This window comes from Oncorhynchus tshawytscha, linkage group LG04, assembly GCF_018296145.1.
Source record: "Oncorhynchus tshawytscha isolate Ot180627B linkage group LG04, Otsh_v2.0, whole genome shotgun sequence".
In the NCBI taxonomy this organism is placed as follows: Eukaryota; Metazoa; Chordata; class Actinopteri; order Salmoniformes; family Salmonidae; genus Oncorhynchus; species Oncorhynchus tshawytscha.
In genome coordinates, this window is record NC_056432.1 from 10,527,423 (window position 1) to 10,554,293 (window position 26,871).

General features: G+C 42.0%; 1 protein-coding gene across 2 annotated transcripts in view; it reads right to left on the reverse strand.

Moving 5' to 3' along the window:
- The window catches only part of LOC112249431 (glutamate receptor ionotropic, delta-2), a 724,520-nt gene that overhangs the window by 5,631 nt on the left and 692,018 nt on the right, over nt 1-26,871 (reverse strand). For both annotated transcript variants that reach the window (XR_006083189.1, XM_042320306.1), the window contains exons 14-15: nt 23,481-23,647; nt 5,933-6,173 (exon numbers count right to left, since the gene is read on the reverse strand). Coding sequence is in view for 1 of the 2 variants with exons in the window: in XM_042320306.1 (XP_042176240.1) it covers nt 5,933-6,173; nt 23,481-23,647 (408 nt within the window). In the remaining variant the exon portion in view is untranslated. The remainder of the gene's footprint in view (nt 1-5,932; nt 6,174-23,480; nt 23,648-26,871) is intronic.

The following is a 26,871-nucleotide window of genomic DNA, read 5'->3' on the forward strand; positions in this document are numbered from 1 at the left end:
GCCAGGTTTCCTCCAGACATGACACTTGGCATTCAGGCCAAATAATTCAATCTTGGTTTCATTAGACCAGAGAATATTGTTTCTCATGGTCTGAGAGGCTTTAGGTACCTTTTGACAAATTCTAAGCAGGCTGTCATGTGCCTTTTACTGAGGAGTGGCTTCCATCTGGCCGCTCTACCATAAAGGCCTGATTGGTGGAGTGCTGCAGAGACGGTTGTCCTTCTGGTTCTCCCATCTCCACAGAGGAACTCTTGAGCTCTTTCAGAGTGACCATCGGGTTCTTGGTCACCTCCCTGACCAAGGCCCTTCTCCCTTCTCAGTTTGGCCGGGCGGCCAGTTCTAGGAAGAGTCTAGGTGATTCCAAACTTCTTCCGTTTAAGAATGACGCAGGCCACTGTGTTCTTGGGGACCTTCAATGCTGCAGAAATGTTTGGGTACCCTTCCCCAGATCTGTGCCTCGACACAATCCTGTCTCGGAGCTCTATGGACAATTCCTTTGACCTCATGGCTTGATTTTTGCTCTGACATGCACTGTCAACTGTGGGACCTCATATAGACAGGTGTGGGCCTTTCCAAATCATGTCCAATCAATTGAATCTACCACAGGTGGACTCCAATCCAGTTGTAGAAACATCTCTAGGATGATCGATGGAAACAGGATGCACCTGAGCTCAAATTCTAGTGTCATAGCAAAGGGTCTGAATACTTATGTAAATAAGATATTTCCTTTTTTATTTTCAAAATGTCTAAAAACCTGTTTTCATTTTGTCATTATGGGGTATTGTGTGCATATTGATGAGGAGAATTTGTATTCAATTTAAATTGAATCAGTTTCAGAATAAGGCTGTAATGTTACAAAATGTGGAAAAAGTCAAGGTGTCTGAATACTTTCCTAACGCACGAACATTTGGACATATCTGCTGGACATGTCCAAATGCATCTGTAAATCTGATTGGGTTGGAAATTAATCATGCAACATTGAAGCATTGAAAGGCTTTCATTTAAGAGACCCCCCCAATACCCAAATACTATTTCTGCTTGGGTAGAGTTCAGTTAATCCTCATTGGAGTGAGACTGAAATCCGTGACCAGTAGTAGAGGACTAACTCTACTGAACTCTATTCATCACATGGAGAGCTCATCACAGTGTTAATCATTACAAAGCACAACACATCACACAACACATCAAACAACACAACACACAACACAACACAGATATGCAACACAGAAACACTGACAGTGATCACATAGAAGCAGAGGCCTCAACAGGGACAGACCTCTAGAATATCAGGATGTGCAGTATGTACCAGGAGGAGGACAGAGGCACAAACACAACTCGCCCCCAGGCAGCTAACGTGGCTTTGGGTTGAAGCTCAGTGGGAGCTGTGTGGACCGTGTGTGTGAAAGGGGACAGGTGTAAATGAAACATGTAGGATGGTGTGTGTGTGTGTGTGTGTGTGTGTGTGTGTGTGTGTGTGTGTGTGTGTGTGTGTGTGTGTGTGTGTGTGTGTGTGTGTGTGTGTGTGTGTGTGTGTGTGTGTGTGTGTGTGTGTGTGTGTGTGTGTGTGTGTGTGTGTGTGTGTGTGTGTGTGTGTGTGTGTGTGTGTGTGTGTGTGTGTGTGTGTGTGTGTGTGTGTGTGTGTGTGTGTGTGTGTATGTGTGTGTATGTGTGTGTGTGTGTGTGTGTGTGTGTGTGTGTGTGTGTATATGTGTGTGTGTGTGTGTGTGTGTGTGTGTGTGTGTGTGTGTGTGTGTGTGTTTTGTTCCCATAGAGCGTAATAATACATTATTATGATTATCATTATTATTGGATATTTAAGTGACTAATTTCTCTGATTGTGAAACATAAAGGAAAATATGAATTGTAAATCATTGAGGCATTATGCATAATAGGCAACAAAGGGGGCAAAGTTCATTTGAATTACATTGGATATATCTTGAGAAGAAGGTTGGAGTATTTTCCCTCGAAGATGAACACTAGCTTAAATGCGACAAGCCGAACGTGATTGATATCATGATACTACATAATATATATTTTTGTCTGTATGAGAGAGAGCAAGGGAGCACGTATACTATGTTCACGTCCAAAATGGCACCCTATTCCTTACATAGTGCACTACTTTTGACCAGAGCACTATGGGTTCAAGTCCTGGTCAAAAGTAGTGCACTATACATGAAATAGGGTGCCATTTAGGACACTAACTATATTAAGGAGGGGAGGGAACAACCAATCCTAATAAGGAAAAGGTAGTAGTGCAGTATATTGAGGACACCGATGGCTCCTAGACATATCCTCCTCCCTACAGACACACTGGGTCACTTTGACACATTGCACTGGGCCCAGCAGGATGTGACCTCACCACCAACACCCCGCCGACTGTAACCACGGTCCGTAACAACGGTCACCAGCATCAACATGGACCACAGGCAGGGTGAAGTGTAGAGGTCACTACTACGTTGACCAGGGCAGCAGTAGGCCACTGCTAGAACCCTTGGATTCCATTGATGGTATATTTCAAGACGTTTAATGCAGCACTCAATATACAGTTCTATGTGAATTATATGCCAAATCAGTTCAATATTCAAAAGAGACTGAGGGCTCGCAACAGATCACAATGAACTTCCAGCTTTAAACTCAATTGATTCTTTAAAATCAAAGGCATGCAAATATATATATATAAATATTTTTTTACAGTGTCAATTCTGATAGGACTATTTGAGTGCTAAATGAAGTGATTGGATAATCACATTGAATTCTCAATGTTCTCCAATGCAAAGACCTTGAACCCCAGTCACAGACATACCAGTCAATCAGGGTCGCTGTATTGAAAGTTAATAAAGATGGCAGGGTGCACGCTGGGCTTCTTTGTCCAGGACCACGGGCAGATAGGCTCACTGGTCAATCTGACACAAAGCTGCTGTGAGTGCATGGGGTCGTAAGTAGAGGGTAGAGGGCTGGGACGGGTGCTATGATGGGGAACAGAGCTGCCCTGATCAAAAGCCTTCCTTATTGTCAAGCTGAAGAGATGAAAAGGGCATTCTGTTGAGCACGCTGCTTCCTGGGGCAAGGCTCTGATGTCGGGACCCAGTCAGAACACAACACACAGACACCAGCTAAGAGGGGGAGGGAAGGAGTGTGGAGGGTGGGAAGAGAGGAGAGGAGAAGGGAGAGGAGAGGAGAGGAGAGGAGAGGAGAGGGAGAGGAGAGGGGAGGAGGGAGGGAGAGGAGAGGAGAGGGAGGAGAGGAGAGGAGAGGAGGAGAGGAGGAGAGGAGAGGAGAAGGGAGAGGAGAGGAGGAGAGGAGAAGGGAGAGGAGAGGAGGTGGAAGGGGGTGGTGTATGGTTGGTTGTGGCTTGATAGGGGGGTTGAGAGGGATCTCTGCATGGCTAACCCACAACTAATACCTTTTCATACTTGTCAAATTGCTTTAATCAGATAACATTAACTAACCTATTAGGGTCAATTCTGACCAGTAGCCCACTGCTGCAACGTAATGGATTTCATAAATTACTCTCAACATGGGAAATTAAAAATCGATATTTCATTGGAGTAAAACTATTATCTTAGTAGTAAACTGATCCCCACTCTCAGAATGACTTTCCTTTATTAGGGTTTCACAGCGGACACGCCCATTAATATTCATCGGGTGATTGGTTGAGGCTTCTTGGGTGCGTGACGTCATTCCGTACCAAAACACACAACATAGCGGACAGTTTCGCTCACCTCGGATCTGAAACCAGTAGTAACAAGTCAACTTCAATGACTTTTAACTTAAAATGAAAAGACAAATCTAACATACCTCATTAACACAGTCACAGAGGAGGGCTTGCTAGCATGCTGCAGGGTTTAAGTCATCTCCTTTTCTTGTAAAACAACTCAACTTAGCTAGCGAAATGCTAATTGACGACGCTAGCTAACGCGTAAACTAGACTGCTTCTAGTCTCGGGAGCTCACAGGGGCTTCAGGAGGCTGTGGGTTAGAGGATTCCACCAGGACCAAACAACAACTGGCTACCAGAACTGAAACGACGGACATAGTGAAACTACACGTGGTATGTGAAGCTTATGTATACAGTATGTCCTTAGAAGCTGTGTGAATATATATATATATATATATAAAGTCACTTCAAACTTAGATGACTTCACCAGACCAGTTGGTGGTACTATAGATGTCATTGGCACCAGTGGCCCCATAGGATACTAGAGCAATAACTATTGACCAAGTGGACTTTTTCTCATGCAAATTAATGTTAGATTTAAATTATGCAGACGAACAATGTGAAATATTGTGATTAGTATATCTGTATAATCACATATTGTAGCCCTATGATGTGGTCTGAACGTAGTGAAAAGTGCCGCTTTCACAGTCTGCGTGTTACAGCTGTGAGAGTGTATCGAAGTATTTTGTTATGCTAATGTGGATGGCACCAAGTGAGATTTAAATCAACATGGTAATGCTTTCACTGATTGCACATAAAGAAAGATAGTTCCTACATTATAGAGGGCTTGCTTCGTTATCCAACTGATCTGGTGTCCTTTCTGTCAATCTGTGAACCCTGTTCATTGCCGCTCGCAGCTATATTTACAAAATGCATTTGCTATAACATTATCCTAATTCAGTGCCACTCCATTGCATGATTTCATTTGTGATTGTAACTAATACATGACTAATTAACACTAAATTGGGCATTGATAATATTTATTTTCCATAATTGCATTACACTTAGCTCGTTAGTACATTTCATATCCGCTTTGCTGTGTAGGATTTCACAGTCATCCAAACGCTGGGCCATTCATTTCCAGAACCACTTTGCTCAGGTCTAGAAGTGATTAAAACACCTTGGCTATGCCTACCTGCTCATTAGGGGCACAAGTGGAATAAGATATATGACAGAGAGAGAGAGAGAGAGAGAGAGAGAGAGAGAGAGAGAGAGATGGATGTGCTATGCATCGCTGTACCCTGTGTGAGCAGTCAAATGTTCAAGGACATCTGAATTGAATAGAGGCCATTAACATTGGGTAAAGTAGTGTTTTAAGCTGATAGGCCTTCGTATCTGACTCTATGGTGTAGCTTACGCATCAGATGTTTTCTGAGAGTCTGCATTGATTTCTCTGTCCAGAATCGGACTGCCCTAAAGGCAGTTCAGGCCAACGTCATATGGGCTGGTCCGTCTTTAGCCCAGTGGATCTGTCGAAATCGGGATTTCTGAGCAGAATGATCATTATTTTGAGGGCCTTGAGGGAGAAAAAAAAACGTGCCTGTTTGTTAGCCCTGACCTATTCTAGTCCTTCTATTTCAGTATAGCTTGTGTGAGGTCCGTTTCCTCATATTCATTTTACAAATACACTTGAAACCGGTGACACTTCACCCAAACCCACTCACATCATATACTACAGTTTGTTTGCGGCCCAAATGACACCCTATTCCCTATATAGTGCACTAATTTTGACCAGGACACCGTATGTGCCCTGGTCATAAGTAGTGCACTATATAGAGTACAGGGTGTCATTTGGGACGTGTCATGTGCAGTCCCAGCAACAGATGTCAGTTAAATTGAAGTGGTTTGTTCTCACACCTTATGTAGTTCCAGTGGCAAAGAGGGAAAAAACACTGGAGTGTGCCAGAGTTTCACTTTGTATGACATTTTAATCAAACACCAAATGAGACATTTGTTTATTAGCCGTCATTTCAGCCGGCCGTGGATAACTTGGACACCACAGCAAGGGACAGACCACTTGACTGACAGTTTAAAAAGGTAAACGACAGCTCTCCTGACTATGTACAAACATCTGTGACATCATGACGCTGACACCATGTACAGTAGACACGACATACAGCCACAGCCGTAAAACAGAGGGTTCAAGTCAAGTGTTACCCAGACCTCCAGACCGAGCCCACACAACACAACCACCCGGCCTCCCCCAGCTCCTCACCTCCTTGGAGGGGACTCGTGAGCCCTTCCTCCTAGTCCACCAGGTCTCCACCATGGCAATGACACAGGAGAGCACCACTCCGGCCGCTAGCACACAGAACACGCCGGCGAAGCTGTGGATGTCCAGGGCACTGCCGCGGTGTTTGGTGTGCACCGCTGAGTACAGGTCACATGGGCTGTCCCGGGGCCACCACTTCAGCTTCAGGATGTCCATGTCCCCGTTCTGCTGCAGCTCCAGGATCCTGACATACACCCACACACGGACGAACACACACGCGCACACACACTAATTGAGGACAGATCTTTGGTTTTGTCTGTAGGTGTATACAGGAACAGGAAATCACATTCAGAGTGGACCGCATCACATTTTCTTCAGGTTGGAGTAAGTAGCTTAGACTCAGAGCCATATACAGCCGCTAGTGAAAGTCTGCACACCCCTTGCACAGTCTTCAGATTTCACTGTGTTAAATCTCAAAATGAAATAAATTACTGATCTCCACAACCTACTGAACATTTTCAAAGTGAAAGATAAATTATAGAAAATGTTCCAAGTTAATAAAACATGAATAAAGATTTAAAAAGATGATGTCTCGATTGCATATATCTTCAAACCCAAGAGTTCAATCTTGGTGGAAGCACATTTGGCAGCCATTACATCTGTGAGTCGTTTTGAAGAAGCTTCTACCAACTCTTAGAGCAGCATATATCCAATGTTTTTGTCAAAATTGCTCAAGCTCAGTAAATTTAGTTGGGAGTCATTGATGGACATTTCACTAGGCACTGTATATATACGGCTAAACTAAAAGATGGTTGTTTCTATTCAAAGGAATCCACTGAGCATGATTCGTGTCCTTCACATTCCATGATGATATGACGGTTGAATCTTAATTACGTTTCCTTGATTCCTTGCATCCTTCTCTAAACGCATTAGAAGAGGTCAGAGGGGGAAAAAAACAATGCGAGGAGAGGACATGAGGAATAAAAAAAAATACAATTGAGATCCAACCCTGATTCTCTGCAGTTGTGTGAATGGTCCTCCAACACTAGAGGGCGATATTGGCCAGATAACGGTGCCACAGAGTGACAGTTGTATTAGCCTGTCAAAGTAATTCTAAGAAATATGAACATGTTTTGTAGCAGAGTGTAAGTACTTTGCTGTAATTATATTATGCTGCCCAGATAAAGGAAATGATTTATCACATCCGCTATTAAATAGTAAAGGTTAACTGGTGGACTCTGTCACTTACATCACGTGTTAAACTCCTCTATCACGGGTTTTTACTCCTCCCTTGTACCTGATTGATGAATTAATGTCACTCATTAGTAAGGATAATCCCCTCACCTGGTTGTCTAGGGCTTAATTGAAAGGAAAAAAACAAAAACATGCAGACACCCGGCTCTCTGTGGAATGAGTTTGACAACCCTGATTTACGGTGTTGTATTTCAGAGGTTTGATTTGAGGTATTGCAGGAAACAAAATTAACTGCAAACACACATGCGCACACACACACACACACACACACACACACACACGTACCCAGGCACACAAGTGACTTGAATGACAATGCTTATCTTTGACTGTGTCCCTACTAAGTACAGCATGTAAAAATGCTCCCTATCTATCTAAAATGAAATGTATTGAAACGGTAGTTTACATAATTGGCAAATGAATAATGTCACAGAGGAGCACATTTTATTTCAATAACATTTACACTACCGTTCAAAAGTATGGGGTCTCTTAGAAATGTCCTTGTTTTTTAAAGAAAAGCACATTTTTTGTAAATTAAAATAATAGGGGCTGCAGGTAGCCTAGTTGTTAGAGCGTTGGACTTGTAACCCGAAGGTTTGCAAGATCAAATCCCTGAGCTGATAAGGTAAAAATCTGTCGTTCTGCCCCTGAACAAGGCAGTTAACTCACTGTTCCTAGGCCATCATTGAAAGTAAAAATTTGTTCTTAACTGACTTGCCTACTTAAATAAAGGTAAAAACATCAAATGGATCAGAAATACAGTGTAGACATTGTTAATGTTGTAAATTACTATTGTAGTGGGAGACAGCTGTATTTTTATGGAATATCTACATAGGCGTACAGAAGCCCATTATCTGCAACCATCACTACTGTGTTCCAATGACACGTTGTGTTAGCTAATCCAAGTTTATCATTTTAAAAGGTTAATTGATCATTAGAAAATCCTTTTGCAATTGTGTTAGCACAGCTGAAAACTGTTGTTATGATTAAAGAAGCAATAAAACAGGCCTTCTTTAGAATAGTTGAGTATCTGGAGCATCAGCATTTGTAGGTTCGATTACAGGCTCAAAATGGCCAGAAACAAGGACCTTTCTTCTGAAACTCGTGCTAACATAATTGCAAAAGGATTTTCTAATGATCAGTTGCCTTTTAAAATGATAAACTTTGATTAGCTAACACAACGTGCCATTGGAACACAGGAGTGATGGTTGCTGATAATGGGCCTCTCTGTACGCCTATGTAGATATTCTATGTAGATATTCCATAAAAAATCAGCCGTTTCCAGCTACAATAGTTATTTACCACATTAACAATGTCTACACTGTATTCCTGATCAATTTGATGGTATTTTAATGGACAACAAATGTGCTTTTCCTTCAAAAACAAGGACATTTCGAAGTGACCCCAAACTTTTGAACGGTAGTGTAATTTTCTATTATAGACATTATTTTATCCTCTCTTAGAACTAGAAGAGATGGCACACATGGACAGCAGGCCAGATGGGCTACAAGGACGGAATAAAGCCTTTTTTGAGAGAGTTGCGTATAGAAGAAATGTAAGGTCTGATCTGGGATCACTGTTGGGAGACCAAGGTCTAATCTGGGATCACTGTTTGGCGACTAAGGTATCTAATTCAGATAAACCACGTATAACAGATCACTCAAAGTTGGCTCAGATGGAATCAAAAATAGGAAATCATGTGCGTGAAACAACCAATCAGAAACAGAGACAACGTTGGAAGAAATGTGATGATGACTCATCAGAGTCAGTCTCAATGGAGATTTGAGCTCGATGATTGATACTGTAGTTGTTGTGCCTCCAACAAAGACAAGCCCGAAAAGGATACAACGATAGGAGTTATTGCACTCAATCTGATGGAATGAGGGACATACCTCAGCTATCAACATGCAGGAAGTGTTGAGATTTTTCAAGGTGTTTGTTTGTCAACATTTCAGAAAACTTTGTCTTTTATATTTACCTTAGTTTGATTTTTACCCCAACCTCCAATCCACCGACACACGAGGAATCCATTTTTATAGCTAATAAAAAAAACTGAAAAAAGTGACTATACTTTGGAGTAAATAAAAGACTTGAGATTGTGGCCAAAACTCATCACCAAAAGAATAGTTGTTTATCAATGTCACACAGCTGCCCTGAAAGCATAGTCGTTTATCACTAACACAGCTGCCCTGAAAGCATAGTCGTTTATCACTAACACAGCTGCCCTGAAAGCATAGTCGTTTATCACTGTAACACAGCTGCCCTGAAAGCATAGTCGTTTATCACTAACACAGCTGCCCTGAAAGCATAGTCTGCCCTGAAAGCATTTATCACTAACACAGCTGCCCTGAAAGCATAGTCGTTTATCACTGTAACACAGCTGCCCTGAAAGCATAGTCGTTTATCACTAACACAGCTGCCCTGAAAGCATAGTCATTTATCACTGTAACACAGCTGCCCTGAAAGCATAGTCGTTTATCACTAACACAGCTGCCCTGAAAGCATAGTCGTTTATCACTAACACAGCTGCCCTGAAAGCATAGTCGTTTATCACTAACACAGCTGCCCTGAAAGCATAGTCGTTTTTATCACTAACACAGCTGCCCTGAAAGCATAGTCGTTTATCACTAACACAGCTGCCCTGAAAGCATAGTCGTTTATCACTAACACAGCTGCCCTGAAAGCATAGTCGTTTATCACTAACACAGCTGCCCTGAAAGCATAGTCGTTTATCACTAACACAGCTGCCCTGAAAGCATAGTCGTTTTTATCACTAACACAGCTGCCCTGAAAGCATAGTCGTTTATCACTAACACAGCTGCCCTGAAAGCATAGTGTTTATCACTAACACAGCTGCCCTGAAAGCATAGTCGTTTATCACTGTAACACAGCTGCCCTGAAAGCATAGTCGTTTATCAATGTCACACAGCTGCCCTAAAAGCATAGTCATTTATCATTGTAACTCAGCTGCCCTGAAAGCATAGTCGTTTATCACTAACACAGCTGCCCTGAAAGCATAGTCGTTTATCACTGTAACACAGCTGCCCTGAAAGCATAGTCGTTTATCACTAACACAGCTGCCCTGATAACATAGTCGTTTATCACTAACACAGCTGCCCTGAAAGCATAGTTGTTTATCACTAACACAGCTGCCCTGAAAGCATAGTCGTTTATCACTGCCCTCATGCACTAATTGTAATCTCAGTGCTCTGCCCAGTCTCACCCCTTTATGTGTAAGATCAAATGTTTACCATTGACATGCCCATTAGAAAAACCCTCTGCTTTCACCAGCCAGGGGATATGCTGCTGAGCCTCCTAGGTGGCATGATGATGATTGTGGTTTTCTAGCTCTGGTCCAGGGCGTTAGTGCACGTTCCTCCAATGGATATGTTGTGCACTAATGCCCTGGACCAGAGCTAGTGATACTTTACAGCAATAGGATAAGCTTATATTATTCCTGCCTATTCATGGATATTGGAAAGAGAGATTTGGAGACTAATCCCGCTGCAAGTATCATGAGTAATATGATCATTTTGTCCCCCCAAAAATTCAGCATGTTTTATTGCTGTGGAAATGTTGCTCCTTGTATTGCAATATTTTGATCAAGAACAGATATCACATCAAGTTACTCATGTAGCAAACACGGAGTAAGACATGGTCCCTTTCACATTACAGATCATTTATCTAATCACAGCTACGACTGAGCTCAGTTTTCTATGCATTCAAAGCCAGTCTAGTCTACTCACAGCACAGTGACGTCCAAACAGTCGGTATTTTTTCTTCTTCTGACACAATTTGTGTTTCATTTGAGCTACCATGAGTCAACACAGGCAATACAAAAGAGGAGTCCCCTCCTCCTCCCCCTCCACACCCCAATTATACTGTCTCCATGTGCATTTTTCCTTCCCTCAGTTCTTCTTCTGAAATAAAAATCCATTTGATGCTGTTGGGCCTGTGATAACTAATCATTTGGAAAAGGAGAGAGATTACGAAGCCCGGGTACAGGCCCGACTTTACAAATCCACCATTTTGTATTCTCACTTTAATAGCCAATAGTGTCTATTGATCACCGTCTGTCTCGAGAGGCTAGCAACAGCAGCCGTGGGACAGAAGATCATTGATGGTGAACGGTATATAAGGGCGCCTGACAACCTTTATGACCTTGACAATCTGAACAGCTGCTGCTCAAACAAATGAATATTCTTAATGAATTATAAAAGGAAGGACTGAGGAATGGAAGGAAGGACTGAGGGATGGAGAGGTGGAGGGGTGGAGAGATGGAGGGATGGAAGGACCTAGGGATGGAGAGGTGGAGGGATGGAGAGATGAAGGGCCTACAGTCCACCTGGCCCTGTGCAGTGATGACAGGTGTAATCACCCAACAGATGAACTCCAACTGGGGCTATAGAAATGTCACCTCCAAGGATAGGATGGCTTGTCTGAGCCGGTACATACTGTAATAGTTAAAGCATTGCCACTCTCAATGCTTTGTTTGGGTCAGGAACTGGGTCTGGACCAGGAACTGGGTCAGGTCAGGGACTGGGTCAGGGTGTGTGTGTTTGTGTGCATGTGTGAGTGCAGTAGGTTGGTGTTTTCCTCTTTCAGGTTCTCCATGACCTGAGCCATATATTTTTTGTTATTTTATTAGGATCCCCATTAGCTGTTGCAAAAGCAGCAGCAGCTAATCTTCCTGGGGTCCAACACAAAACAGCTCAAGGACATATATTTTTTAAAAGCACAGATAACTGTGAATAGTCACCTAGCTCTGGTCCATAACCCACAGATAACCGTGAATAGTCACCTAGCTCTGGTCCATAACCCACAGATAACTCTGAATAGTCACCTAGCTCTGGTCCATAACCCACAGATAACTCTGAATAGTCACCTAGCTCTGGTCCATAACCCACAGATAACTCTGAATAGTCACCTAGCTCTGGTCCATAACCCACAGATAACCGTGAATAGTCACCTAGCTCTGGTCCATAACCCACAGATAACTCTGTATAGTCAACTAGCTCTGGTCCATAACCCACAGATAACTCTGAATAGTCAACTAGCTCTGGTCCATAACCCACAGATAACTCTGAATAGTCACCTAGCTCTGGTCCATAACCCACATATAACTCTGAATAGTCACCTAGCTCTGGTCCATAACCCACAGATAACTCTGAATAGTCACCTAGCTCTGGTCCATAACCCACAGATAACTCTGAACAGTCACCTAGCTCTGGTCCATAACCCACAGATAACTCTGAATAGTCAACTAGCTCTGGTCCATAACCCACAGATAACTCTGAACAGTCACCTAGCTCTGGTCCATAACCCATACAGATAACCTGAATAGTCACCTAGCTCTGGTCCATAACCCACAGATAACTCTGAATAGTCACCTAGCTCTGGTCCATAACCCACAGATAACTCTGAATAGTCACCTAGCTCTGGTCCATAACCCACAGATAACTCTGAATAGTCACCTAGCTCTGGTCCATAACCCATACAGAATATAACTCTGAACAGTCACCTAGCTCTGGTCCATAACCCATGCAGTATATAACTCTGAACAGTCACCTAGCTCTGGTCCATAACCCATACAGTATATAACTCTGAACAGTCACCTAGCTCTGGTCCATAACCCATACAGTATATAACTCTGAACAGTCACCTAGCTCTGGTCCATAACCCACAGATAACTCTGAATAGTCACCTAGCTCTGGTCCATAACCCATACAGTATATAACTCTGAACAGTCACCTAGCTCTGGTCCATAACCCATACAGTATATGACTCTGAACAGTCACCTAGCTCTGGTCCATAACCCATACAGTATATGACTCTGAACAGTCACCTAGCTCTGGTCCATAACCCATACAGAATATAACTCTGAACAGTCACCTAGCTCTGGTCCATAACCCATACAGTATATAACTCTGAACAGTCACCTAGCTCTGGTCCATAACCCATTGTAATGGCCTAATCATTCTCACTCATGCCCCCTGGTGACATGGCCAAACATTCTCACACACACACACTGGTGACACACACACACACACACACACACACACACACACACACACACACACACACTTCATGACATCAAGGCCTTGCCAAGGAGTTCCGTGTTATTAGGGAAAAAGCTCTCATACATCACCTGTTCCAGGAAAATAATCTAATGTCACAGCATGTACTGTATGCAGTCTGGGGGTGGTGGGATGTAAATGTGTTTGTTGCTCCCCCAGTCAGCCAGTTCAGTCTGTATGTCTTTACTAGCCAGCATATCTGCCTCCAGGGCTCTGCATGGCCATTAGTGAGGACTGCTGGAGCAGTTGCCATGGCAACCGACCGCAGAAGAAATAATCACATGTTATTAGATGGCTCTGACAGTGGCAGACAAACTACCCTACTTGATAAGACTAAAGGGAGACAAGAAAAAAATAAGGGGAAAAAAGGAATCAAATCAAAAAATCCTGTTTGATGCAAACAAATCATAATGTCTGAGTGCCAGACAAAACGACTCATTTAAAGATGCTACATTTCAGTTGAACACAACAGCACATAAAACACACACACACACACACACCGGGCACCAGAATGTTACCGTGCACCAGGGTGTTACCGTGCACCAGGGTGTTACCGTGCACCAGGGTGTTACCGTGCACCAGGGTGTTACCGGGCAGCAGGGTGTTACCGGGCAGCAGGGTGTTACCGGGCACCAGGGTGTTACCGGGCACCAGGGTGTTACAGGGCATGAAAATAATAGACCCAAACAATATTTTTTCCCAGTGGCAATAAGGCTTCTGAATGACAATCACTAGTTGTTCCAGCAGGCAGTATAGTTGATACTGTAGCCAATAGTGAACAGAATCATAATGGACCACACGTGGACTGACTTTTTTCTACTATAATTCACTGTCTTTATTGTGTCTTGTTGACTGTCTCTCAATGACTGTCTTTATTGTCTCTTAATTGTGTCTTGTTGACTGTCTTTATTGTCTCTCAAATATACAGTGCCTTGCGAAAGTATTCGGCCCCCTTGAACTTTGCGACCTTTTGCCACATTTCAGGCTTCAAACATAAAGATATAAAACTGTATTTTTTTGTGAAGAATCAACAACAAGTGTCAACAACTTTTCTAACACCTGGATATGTTTATTTTTGAACCATTCCATTGTAGATTTTGCTTTATGTTTTGGATCATTGTCTTGTTGGAAGACAAATCTCCGTCCCAGTCTCAGGTCTTTTGCAGACTCCATCAGGTTTTCTTCCAGAATGGTCCTGTATTTGGCTCCATCCATCTTCCCATCAATTTTAACCATCTTCCCTGTCCCTGCTGAAGAAAAGCAGGCCCAAACCATGATGCTGCCACCACCATGTTTGACAGTGGGGATGGTGTGTTCAGGGTGATGAGCTGTGTTGCTTTTACGCCAAACATAACGTTTTGCATTGTTGCCAAAAAGTTCAATTTTGGTTTCATCTGACCAGAGCACCTTCTTCCACATGTTTGGTGTGTCTCCCAGGTGGCTTGTGGCAAACTTTAAACAACACTTTTTATGGATATCTTTAAGAAATGGCTTTCTTCTTGCCACTCTTCCATAAAGGCCAGATTTGTGCAATATACGACTGATTGTTGTCCTATGGACAGAGTCTCCCACCTCAGCTGTAGATCTCTGCAGTTCATCCAGAGTGATCATGGGCCTCTTGGCTGCATCTCTGATCAGTCTTCTCCTTGTATGAGCTGAAAGTTTAGAGGGACGGCCAGGTCTTGGTAGATTTGCAGTGGTCTGATACTCCTTCCATTTCAATATTATCGCTTGCACAGTGCTCCTTGGGATGTTTAAAGCTTGGGAAATCTTTTTGTATCCAAATCCGGCTTTAAACTTCTTCACAACGTATCTCGGACCTGCCTGGTGTGTTCCTTGTTCTTCATGGTGCTCTCTGCGCTTTTAACGGACCTCTGAGACTATCACAGTGCAGGTGCATTTATACGGAGACTTGATTACACACAGGTGGATTGTATTTATCATCATTAGTCATTTAGGTCAACATTGGATCATTCAAAGATCCTGACTGAACTTCTGGAGAGTTTGCTGCACTGAAAGTAAAGGGGCTGAATAATTTTGCACGCCCAATTTTTCAGTTTTTGATTTGTTAAAAAAGTTTGAAATATGCAATAAATGTCGTTCCACTTCATGATTGTGTCCCACTTGTTGTTGATTCTTCACAAAAAAATACAGTTTTATATCTTTATGTTTGAAGCCTGAAATGTGGCAAAAGGTCGCAAAGTTCAAGGGGGCCGAATACTTTCGCAAGGCACTGTATTTGTCTCTTACTGACTGTCTTCCTTGTCTCTTATTGACTGTATTTATGATACAGCCTGGAATCGAACCGGTGTCTGTACTGATGCCTCTAGCACTGAGATGCAGTGCCTTCGACCGCTGTGCCATTTGGGAGCCCATAACATAAAAGTAATCTTAATTATACTTGCAAATGTGTCTTGACAGTGGCGCGAGCCATGTACTGGAAAAAAGAACTGAGGAACTACTGAGGAAAATCTCTGATAGCAGAAACGTCAACCACTCAGTCATTAAGTCCCACTTATGAGCTTTAATGTCAGTTTCAGGGCGGGATATTTTCTCATCTTGATGCATTGGACTTTAAGTGACAGCTCTGTCACTGTTCCAGATGATGGGAAATTAACTTAATGTCAGGTGTCAACCCCTTTTTAGCCATAGCCACAGTAGAGCCTCACTTCAAAATGGAGTCATTTCCACAAACCAGAAAAGCAACCCCCGAGGCCATGGTTGGAACACACAGGAACGCGGGCCCTCAAGTTCTAAGAAGAAAGCTGCCACTGGTGGCGGAATACCATCACTAGGGATCAATAACACATCCACTTTGGGAGTGTTCCACCCACACCGATTCTAGAATTCTTAAACAATTAAAGTAAGAGTTTCCTGGCCAAGCATTCCCTACTCTTTAGGCAATGTAATGAATGTGGTTGATGCCTGCATTGTACTAGGTGCCACTAGAGTGGAGGCCTTACACGTTCCTTAACCACTGATTCTACTTCAGTGTATCCTGCTACACAGCACTTTACTAATAGAACCAGACTGTGCTTTAAAACTCTACAGTCTGGTTGGAGTAAACAGTTTATTCATCCTGTGACAAACAAGCCAAATGATAGCACCAAGGAGGACTCCGTCGTCGCCGCCACAACAAGAACAACAATGAAAAATGAAAGGCCATTATGAGCCATGGCTTGCTGCACCGTTCCACAGTACTGCGTAAGCACTAAAGACATTAGAGACGAAGGCATATGAATCTACAGCTGTCATGTGTCTCCTACAGCCCCTGAGTGTGTGCGTGGGCGTGTGTGCACGTTTGTGTGTCTGTGTGTTTGTTTGTGTGTCTGTGTGTGTGTGTCTGTGTGTGTGTTTGTGTGTCTGTGTGTGTAGACATGTTTAACTATTCACAATATTAGTTAACAAACAAACTTTTGACCAACTGGCGGTATTTTGTTAGTCGCCATAAAGTCAAAAACTGTTTCTAGGGGTTTAGGGTTACGGTTAGAATTAGAGTACGGGTTAGGAGCTAGGGTTAAGGTTAGAATTAGGGTTAAGGTTAGAATTGTTAGGATTAAGGTTAGGAGCTAGTCCAACGCTCTAACCACTAGGCTACCCTGCCGCCCCTTAACCTTAGGGTTAAGGTTTTTGGTTTATGTAATGTGACTAGGGGGCAGTATTTTCATTTTTGGAAAAATAACGTTCCCAAAGTAAACAGGATATTTTGTCAGGACAAGATGCTAGAATATGCATATAATTGACAGCTTAGGATAGAAAACACCCTAAAGTTTCCAAAACTGTAAAAATATTGTCTGTGAGTATAACAGAACTGATATTGCAGGTGAAAGCCTGAGAAAAATCCAATCCAGAAGTGCCTCATGTTTTGAAAGCTCTGCGTTCCAATGCGTCCCTATTGAGCAGTGAATGGGCTATCAACCAGATTACTTTTTCTACGTATTCCCCAAGGTGTCTACAGCATTGTGACGCAGTTTTACGCCTTTATGTTGAAGAATACCCGTAAGCGGCTACATTGTGCAAGTGGTCACCTGATGGCTCTCAGAGTGATTCTCGCGTAAAATACAGAGGTAGCCATTTTTCCAATCGGTCCTACTGAAAAACCAATTGTCTCGGTGGATATATTATCAAATAGATATTTGAAAAACACCTTGAGGATTGATTATAAACAACGTTTGCCATGTTTCTGTCGATATTATGGAGCTAATTTGGAATATTTTTCGGCGTTGTCGTGACCGCAATTTCCGGTCGATTTCTCAGCCAAACGTGAACAAACGGAGCTATTTCGCCTACAAAAATAATATTTTTGGAAAAAAGGAACATTGGCTATCTAACTGGGAGTCTCGTGAGTGAAAACATCCGAAGCTCATCAAAGGTAAACGATTTAATTTGATTGCTTTTCTGATTTTCGTGACCAAGTTACCTGCTGCTAGCTGGACATAATGCTATGCTAGGCTATCGATAAACTTCCACAAATACTTGTCTTGCTTTGGCTGTAAAGCATATTTTGAAAATTTGAGATGACAGGGTGATTAACAAAAGGCTAAGCTGTGTCTCAATATATTTCACTTCTGATTTTCATGAATAGGAATATTTTCTAATAATATTTATGTCCGTTGCGTTATGCTAATTAGTGTCAGTCGATGATTACGCTCCCGGATCCGGGATGGGGTGTCACTTTAAGATGAGGTTTAAGGTTAAGGTAAGAGTACAGGTTAGAGTTAGGGTTAGGTTTAGGGAAAATAGGATTTTGAATGAGACTGAATTGTGTGTCCCCACAAGGTTAGCTGTACAAGACTGTGTGTGTGTGTTTGTGTGTGTGTGTGTGTGTGCTGTTCACCAGAAAGAACAAGGCTCTGAGGGGTTCTCACCTGAAATCAGTCATTCTGATCTAACCCCTGAAAACAGAAGCATTACCACTCTGTCTATACTATGTCATTACCACTCTGTCTACACTGTCATTACCACTCTGTCTACACTACGTCATTACCACTCTGTCTACACTACGTCATTACCACTCTGTCTACACTACGTCATTACCACTCTGTCTACACTACGTCATTACCACTCTGTCTACACTACGTCATTACCACTCTGTCTACACTACGTCATTACCACTCTGTCTACACTACGTCATTACCACTCTGTCTACACTATGTCATTACCACTCTGTCTACACTATGTCATTACCACTCTGTCTACACTATGTCATTACCACTCTGTCTACACTACGTCATTACCACTCTGTCTACACTACGTCATTACTAGTCTGTCTACACTACGTAATTTCTACTGTCTACACTACGTCATTACCAGTCTGGGTAACACACACCCTTACCAGTCTGGGTACCACACACCCTTACCAGTCTGGGTACCACACACCCTTACCAGTCTGGGTAACACACATCCTTACCAGTCTGGGTAACACACATCCTTACCAGTCCAGCAGATTATATATACACATCACAGTGCAGTGGCCTGGTGACTCACACTCTCCAGTAAAAAGAACAGGATGGCTGTCTTGGAACTGTTTCCTTGGTTGTTTGAATCTACCAAGGAAAACAACAAGTCATTTGGAATGAGGTATGGAATGGCAATACTCTATCAAAGGCAAACTGTCCTTGACACACACACACGCACACATTTCTCTTAATAATCCTCAGGGAATTGCAAACTCGGAACACTGTGAGTACACAGGAGACAGAAGCAATACGCAGTGCACTTCAAAATCCACAGGTTCCCTCTCCAAAAACCAGTGGACTTCTAAAATCCACAGGTTCCCTCTTCAATTAGACATGAATCACTGACTATTTGTCTTTCGACCGATTGCTTGGAGATATTTGATTACGGAGCCTCTGTTTTCTTTCCAGGACATGAGGTTCTGATTGAGAAGGCCAACGAAAGCCTTGGAGATGCCCTTGTTTTTATTCAAAAGCAATGTCTACCCCAAGCTATCCCATTCCACGCTTTGAAATACCAATAGTTGAGAAAATGTTGACACAGTTTGATAATGAATACTGATGCCATTTCCAAGCCCCACATGATCCCCACACACAGCAAAACTTCAAAATGGACTTCTCCTCTGCCACAGAGCGAACAGCAAAATAAATCTCCTTGCGCTTCGAATGAGGCAACGCATGGAGATACATTTATTTGTGATGATAGTGGGGGACACCATAAAGAGTGAAACATTGCATTGCCACTACTGGGAGACAAATACAATTTCTCCATAATTTCAGCTTTGTGCTTCATTGACTTGAAAGTCTGGATAAAAACATGTTTTCCTCAACAATTTTGTCTCAGTAATTTACCTTGCATTGTTGCAGGAACCATAGGGAACATTGTTTTATGAAAATGAGTTTGGGAAGTGCTCCCCAGGAGCTGTCCTGGAAATAATGACAAGGAATTAAATAGGACAGTCAATTAATAACTTGTTTACTCTCATAACCACAAATATTCAGCAGTTTTGTGCATCAATAGATAAAGTGGTCTAAATGGAATGAACACTGACTCACACGCTGGCACACACGAATACAACAGGGCACGCATACACACACACACAAATATACCACACACTCACACACAGGAGCATGCAGAAGCACGCATGCACAAACAAACACACACGTACACAAAAACAGGCAGATGCGCGCGCGCACACACACACACACACGCATATATAAACAACACACAAACATGTTTTCATTCTAAATACAAATGAAGCTAGCAACCGCCACATGATGGCATGCAAGTTCCTCTCTTAGGTGTGTCTAGAAATTAAAACAAATGTAGCCAAATGTCATTCTCAGTGCAGCTGCACAGCATTAAAGGTGAGTGGGACACTTGAGCATGTCAGAATGATTGAGTTTTACTACATGCCTTTGTCAGTAATCTCAAAGGAAATGTCTAATAGAGAAGGGATTTGGCATTTTGTCTTAGTGTACTTTGTCAATCTAACAACCACCTATAATCCCATCACCACATTTTATGTTCTTCCACAAAAGTCCTTTCACAAATGGACTGGAACAAACTCCAGTCCGCTGAATGAATGGCAGAAGGTGACATTTCACTAAAACGCCATACAGCAGTTGACAAAATCCGATCTGGCTAAATCTTTCTCAAAACTGTGTGTGTCTAAAAAACAAGGAACATTAGGAGAAAGGCTATTTTAAACATACTGGTTAGGTTTAGTGCAGTGGCAACCCATCATTCAGGGCAGGTGGGGCAGGAAAATACGGAGTGGTAGGGGTTGGTAATATTCTCTAATTGTGCTGTGATTGGCTCAGTCTTATGTAACTCATGGGGACACTACGTCACAACCAAGTCTAAGGGTTGAACTCAAAAATTCAAGCCTCTTGGATGCTGCCATAGAGTTACATAAGAAGTACCCATCCAAGAACGCTCAAGGTCATTGGCCACAGATAGAATTATGTCAAATAACGTTATATATATAGTTGCTTTGATTGGACTGCTAGCTAAGATTACTTTCAAAATCTTAGCTAGCAGTCATCATCCTGAATTAAGTCAACAATCTACTGGCAAATCCTTTTTAATCCTTGTCATATGAAGGTAAATTATAGATAAAACATATCGGTGCTCATCGGCCATTGGACAGAAACATTACACAACAAATTCAACAATGAGTGGTTTGGAAGGAATCAGTGACTAACTGCAAGCATTGCAAAGAAATCACTAGCCTGCTATTCAGTGGAGCGGCTGTGTAGTCCCAAGTCTGGGATTAAGGGTCTATTTTCTAAATTGAAAATGATAAACATTCAACATTGGCCATGCTGTCAGTGAAGCATGATTTGTGCCGCACTCAAAACAACTGTAAACTTGGAACTGCAAAATCTGACTTGTTGTGTTGTACAGTGTACGTTGTGTGGTAAGCTGTTCGTAGCATGTGCTTCAGCCTAGTAATTTGGTCTATTTTCCCCTCTTAATTTTGCCTACTGTTCTGTAGCCTATAACCTGTTTTAGAGAAATGTAATAATAGAATATTGTAAGAGCTGTCAATGTCTGCTTATATGCCCCCTTTATTTATGCTACGGTTCTGACTTGGTGTACAGGGAGAACACTGCAAGAACGGCCCATGTTCTAAATTCTGTCACTGTACATTTCAAAAGTGCTGAACAAACAAACAAATAAATGTCCTAGCTCGCTCATTAATGTCTTAATCGAAGTTACGGATTGCCTCTCATCCGCTTATCGTCCCCATATGCCATAGTTTGTACACCTCAATTGTCATTAGAAACCACATTTGTTTAAGACATATCAACCATGTTTTTTAAAAAGGCAGTAAATGAGGCTGAATGAACGGTTTCGCTGCCAGACAAGGCTCCACTGATAGCCAGGTGTAGCAGTGGTAAGGTGTTGGGACTGCTGTTGGGACTCTGCTGTCGGGACTGTCACGCCTGCCCCCACTCTCCCTCCCTGGCGCTCGAGGGCGCCCGGCTGCCCAGCATTACGCACTACTGCCACCATCACTACGCACACCTGCTTCCCTCATCACGTGCATCCGCAATTCATTGGACTCATCTGGACTCAAACACTTCTGATGTTACCTCCCCTATAACTGTCTGTTCCCCAGCTCTGTTCCCCACTTTTGCATTAATTGTCGTATGTCATTGTGCTACTCGGTTCTGACGCTGTTCCTGTCTTGTTCCATGTCTGTGGCAATATTAAATGTTCAATCTCCGTACCTGCCTCTACTCCAGCATCAGTTCTTACAGGAACAGCTTTATATATGCCACAACAGTTGTGGGTATCATTTGTCACCATTAAAGTGCAACTAATGTATTGTTTTGTGTAATGGCTTTGCTGGCATGCATCCCACAATTATTTATTTTTTTGCCCCACCAAGATTTCTATGCTAAAATGGCAATTGGTTTCGGGTTAGGGATACAATTAGGGTTAGGGTTAGAATTAGGGAAAGGGGATAGTGCTTAGGTTTAGGGTTTAAAGTTACGGGTAAAGGTTAGAGTTAGGGTTAAGGTTAAGGTTTAGGGTCAGGGGTTAGGGAAAATAGGATTTTGGAAAAAAATGTATTTTAGGTCCCCACAAGGATAGAATAATGTGTGTGTATATATGTATTTATGCATGTATTGCAAATAAATTCATTAAAAATCCTACAATATGATTTTCTGGATTTTTTTTCTTCTCATTTTGTCTGTCATAGTTGAAGTGTATCGATGATGAAAATTACAGGCCTCTTTCATCTTTTTAAGTGGGAGAACTTGCACAATTGGTGGCTGACTAAATACTTTTTTGCCCCACTGTATATATATATATATATACAGCTCTGGAGACCACTACGAAATTATCAGTGTCTCTGGTTTTACTATTTACAATCCTACAATCCTACAATCCTCCTATGTGTTTTGGTAAATTAACATTTTTGTTTTATTCCAGAAACTACTGACTGTGAAATTTGGTGGAGGATCGGTGATGATCTGGGGGTACTTCAGCAAGGCAGGAATCGGGCAGATTTGTTTTTGTGAAGGACGCATGAATCAAGCCACATACAAGGTTTTCCTGGAAGAAAACTTGCTTCCTTCTGCTCTGACAATGTTCCCCAACTCTGAGGATTGTTTTTTCCAGCAGGAAAATGCTCCATGCCACACAGCCTGGTCAATCAATGTGTGGATGGAGGACCACCAGATCAAGACCCTGTCATGTCCAGCCCAATCTCCAGACCTGAACCCCATTGAAAACCTCTGGAATGTGATCAAGAGGAATATGGATGGTCACAAGCCATCAAACAAAGCCGAGCTGTTTGAATTTTTGCACCAGGAGTGGTATAAAGTCACCCAACATCAGTGTGAAAGACTGGTGGGGAGCATGCAAAGACGCATTGAATTTGATTGAAAATCAAAGTTATTCCACCAAATATTGAACATTAGTATTGTGTTGTTTAAAAATGAATATGAACTTATATTCTTTGCATTATTCGAGGTCTGACAACACTGGATATTTTTTTATTATTTTGACCAATTTTCTGCAAATAAATGCTCTAAATGACAAAAAATGTATTTGGAATTTGGGAGAAATGTTGTCAGTAGTTTATAGAATAAAACAAAAATGTTCATTTTACCCAAACACATACCTATAAATAGTAAATCCAGAGAAACTGATACTTTTGCAGTGGTCTCTTCATTTTTTCCAGAGCTGTATATGATGTCCCCCCCCCACTTCTAAAACCAAAGTTGCGCCCCTGCTTAATTCTGTACCTCTGGGAGAAGATGTCCCTGTATGGACTGCCGTGCTGCATGGCGAAGCCGTAGCCCCGATCTGGTGCATTGCTCCCCACAGTGTAGAAGGAGCAGTCCTCGTCGTTGATGGCCATATACTCCAGCACCGCCGAATCCCACACAAAGGCAAAACGCCCGTACTTCACCTGAGAGAAAAGTAAAAACACAGACATAAAAATAACTGAGTGTATTCATGAGGGTCAAACTGCTGTGTTCTGATGGGCTACGCCCTTTCTTGTAATTCTATTTCTATGATTAGAAACAGATATAGAAACACAACACTATACAAACTATATGTTGACACTCGGGTAGAGAGATGGTAACATGATTGAGCATGAACATTAACCGTGACTAATTGTGTCGTATGCACTGTGGAATAGGGTGACGTGTTGCCCCTAGATGCTGATCTTGGGTCAGTTTGCATTTTCCACAGTTGTCAAGGTTAGGATTTTTTTTCTTGTTTTAATTGTACATGGTCCCTGACAAATCAATCAATACAATCTAAAAGAAGACATACATCATTAAGTTACTCTGTAATTGGAATATAATATGTTATTTTAATGTGAAGCTGTAGCGAGTGCATGTTATAGCTTAATATTCATCACACACTATGTCAGCCCTTTCATCTGTTTCAAGGGGGGAGAAGTCTAGGTTAATATGGCCTGTGTCCCAAATGGCACCCTATTCCCTATACAGTGCACTACTTTTGACCAGGGCCCATTGGGACAGAACTGTATTTGGACTCTTGACGTATCATTCACTGTAATGAGATTTTCAGGCACCTGACACCAGTCTGTCTCTGGACGGGGTTCAACGTGATTGCCCATGTCTGAATATGAAATACTCTTATTTGGTGATTTGGCTCAAACAGTAGACCCTGAGACGAGGAAATAGACAGCTACCCTATGGGTACATCCCAAATGGTACCCTATACCTTTGATAGGGCACTACTTTTGAGTGCACTGTATAGGGAATAGGGGGCCATTTGGTAAGCAGTATATTCCTTCTCCTGGATTCCCTTTATTTTTTATTTACTATTTTACCTTTATTTAACTTGGAAAGTCAGTTAAGAACAAATTCTTATTTTCAATTCAGGGACAAAACGACAGATTTTTACCTTTCGGTTACAAGTCCAACGCTCTTAACCACTAGGCTACCTGTCACCCCATTATATCACAGGGTCTTACAGATTTGCTTCCAGGATAATGATGTTGGGTCCATCAGTTCTATTGGCTTGGAAGATAAGATGACATCTGACCACAAGCATACACAGTGGCTGTTGAGGTTACTAGTCAATCATAGCCAGCAAGGAGTTTTATGGGATCAGAATGAACAATTTTTGGATTTATGTACTCAACAAAATTCAACAGAAACACAATGGCACAAAATCTTTCTGCATGTACTGACGTTTCCCTCTGGGAAAAATAAAAGCAATTATATTATTTTCTTTTGTATTCTATTTTATGGTTGTCACATGCAAGACAGATGTGAGCTAGTAAGATGTGTCTCCTTGTTCAAATATGCTTTTATGGCATTTTTTTACCCCTTCAAATGTCTCTTATCTCCTCCCTGTCTCTTGTGCCCTCTTTTCTCAACACTTGATGAGTGTTTCTTTGTTTTTCAGAGAAGGCTATTATAATGGAATACACAGTTGATGATGATATTATCTGCAATAACCCAAAACCCATTTTAAACTAATGATATAATAATGGGTGATCTAAAGATTCAGTCAAGAATGGGGTGGAATCCTTTCGGAAACATTTATAGTGTATAATTTCCTCCACATATGAGAAATGTCCTTGAAAGTGTCTCGTGAAAGTTGATCTACTTCATCACATGACATTATTAAAAAAATGTAACAAAGCGATGTGCAAAACATTTCCTTTCATGAGAACACTTGAAGTCCTTTAAAATGTTTTATATGGTCGTTCTTATCCCTTTATAATGTCAAACATCTACTGCGCAAGGGCAGGGAAGAAATGTCGAGATTCCTATCGATTACCAAACCATTTTCAGAGGAGAGCACGGAAGTGTAAAAAAGAAGCAGGTACCACAAAGTCCTCGCCTTTATTGATGCGATTCCAAGAAAAACAACTATTAATAGACTAGTAGAAACAGAAAAAGAGAGAGAGGGAACAGGAGGAGATGAAGGGTAGAAGTCAGGTAGTGGTTTAGTGGTGGCACATGATGAGAGGAAAAGCAGTGAGACGTCGTTCCGTATGGAGTGAGAGCAGCCTGCCTGGAGCCAATCAGAAGGGCCCTGATAATTATTAAAAGGCGTTGTCGTCAAACACCGGGCACCCGGTGAATCCTAATCACATCATTGTCTTTTCTCGGAAATATGACTGCACTACTCACTAGATCCGTAATCGTGAAATTAAAGTCGTCCATCCATTCCCCTGGGGTACGTTGGGGTAGCCTAATGGCGTTTACGTGAAATATGTTTGTTGTCATTGGTTGTACAGCGTTTTTAATTTTGCATCATTTAAAAGCAGGTGATGGCCTCGAAGCTGAGTTGTAATTACCGTGACGTGAGCGTACAGAGTGTTTTTAATGCTTAATTAACACGAATGCCCTCCTTTCGCAATTTCAAACACATGATACTGTAGCTTACACCGATGTCAGGGTCTACGTTGTGGACCGAATACAAAGTCAATTACATTAAAGCTACAACAAACCAAATAAATCTCAAGTTTGGGGTTAATAAATGCTGTAGATCAAAATCATGACTAACACACTAGCAATTTAATTTGCAAATCATCGAACTCCCCCCTTTACGACACATGTTTTAGCTGGCTAACTGGTTGTGATTACTGTACCCGTAAATTATTTCAAGCGCACATTATTTCAAGCGCTAACGTTGTAGAGGATTTAGAGCTTCACACTCAGCTTAAATGAGGAGATCCTCATTTAATTACACATTTTTTAAAAACATTTATAAGAACTACCATGGTGCCAAATATCAGACAGAAGACTTGGGAGAACAGGCTAGAGCTATGTGTGTCCCAAATGCCATAGGGCTCTGGTCAAAAGTAGTCCACTAGATAAGGAAGGGTGCTATTTCTGACTCAGACTTCTTTGTGGCTTGTTCAGATCATCTTCTTCAAAAGACTTCAAAAGACTGAAACACCGAAGGGCATGTTTTCCAATCTTGCCTCATGATTAAAGTCCTCACACATACCTAAAGTGGTATTTTCTCTCAATCAGTTTAAAGTTCATTAGAAGGGGCTCATATTTAGGGTTTTAACTCTCTAAAATGGTGGTTAATGCTTGTGCTTTGTTCTTCATGTCCAGGCTATCTCAAATGATTCTGTGGCAGCACACAACTGGTAGAGAGTCACAAAGGGAGGAACTCACAGCGACTGCATGA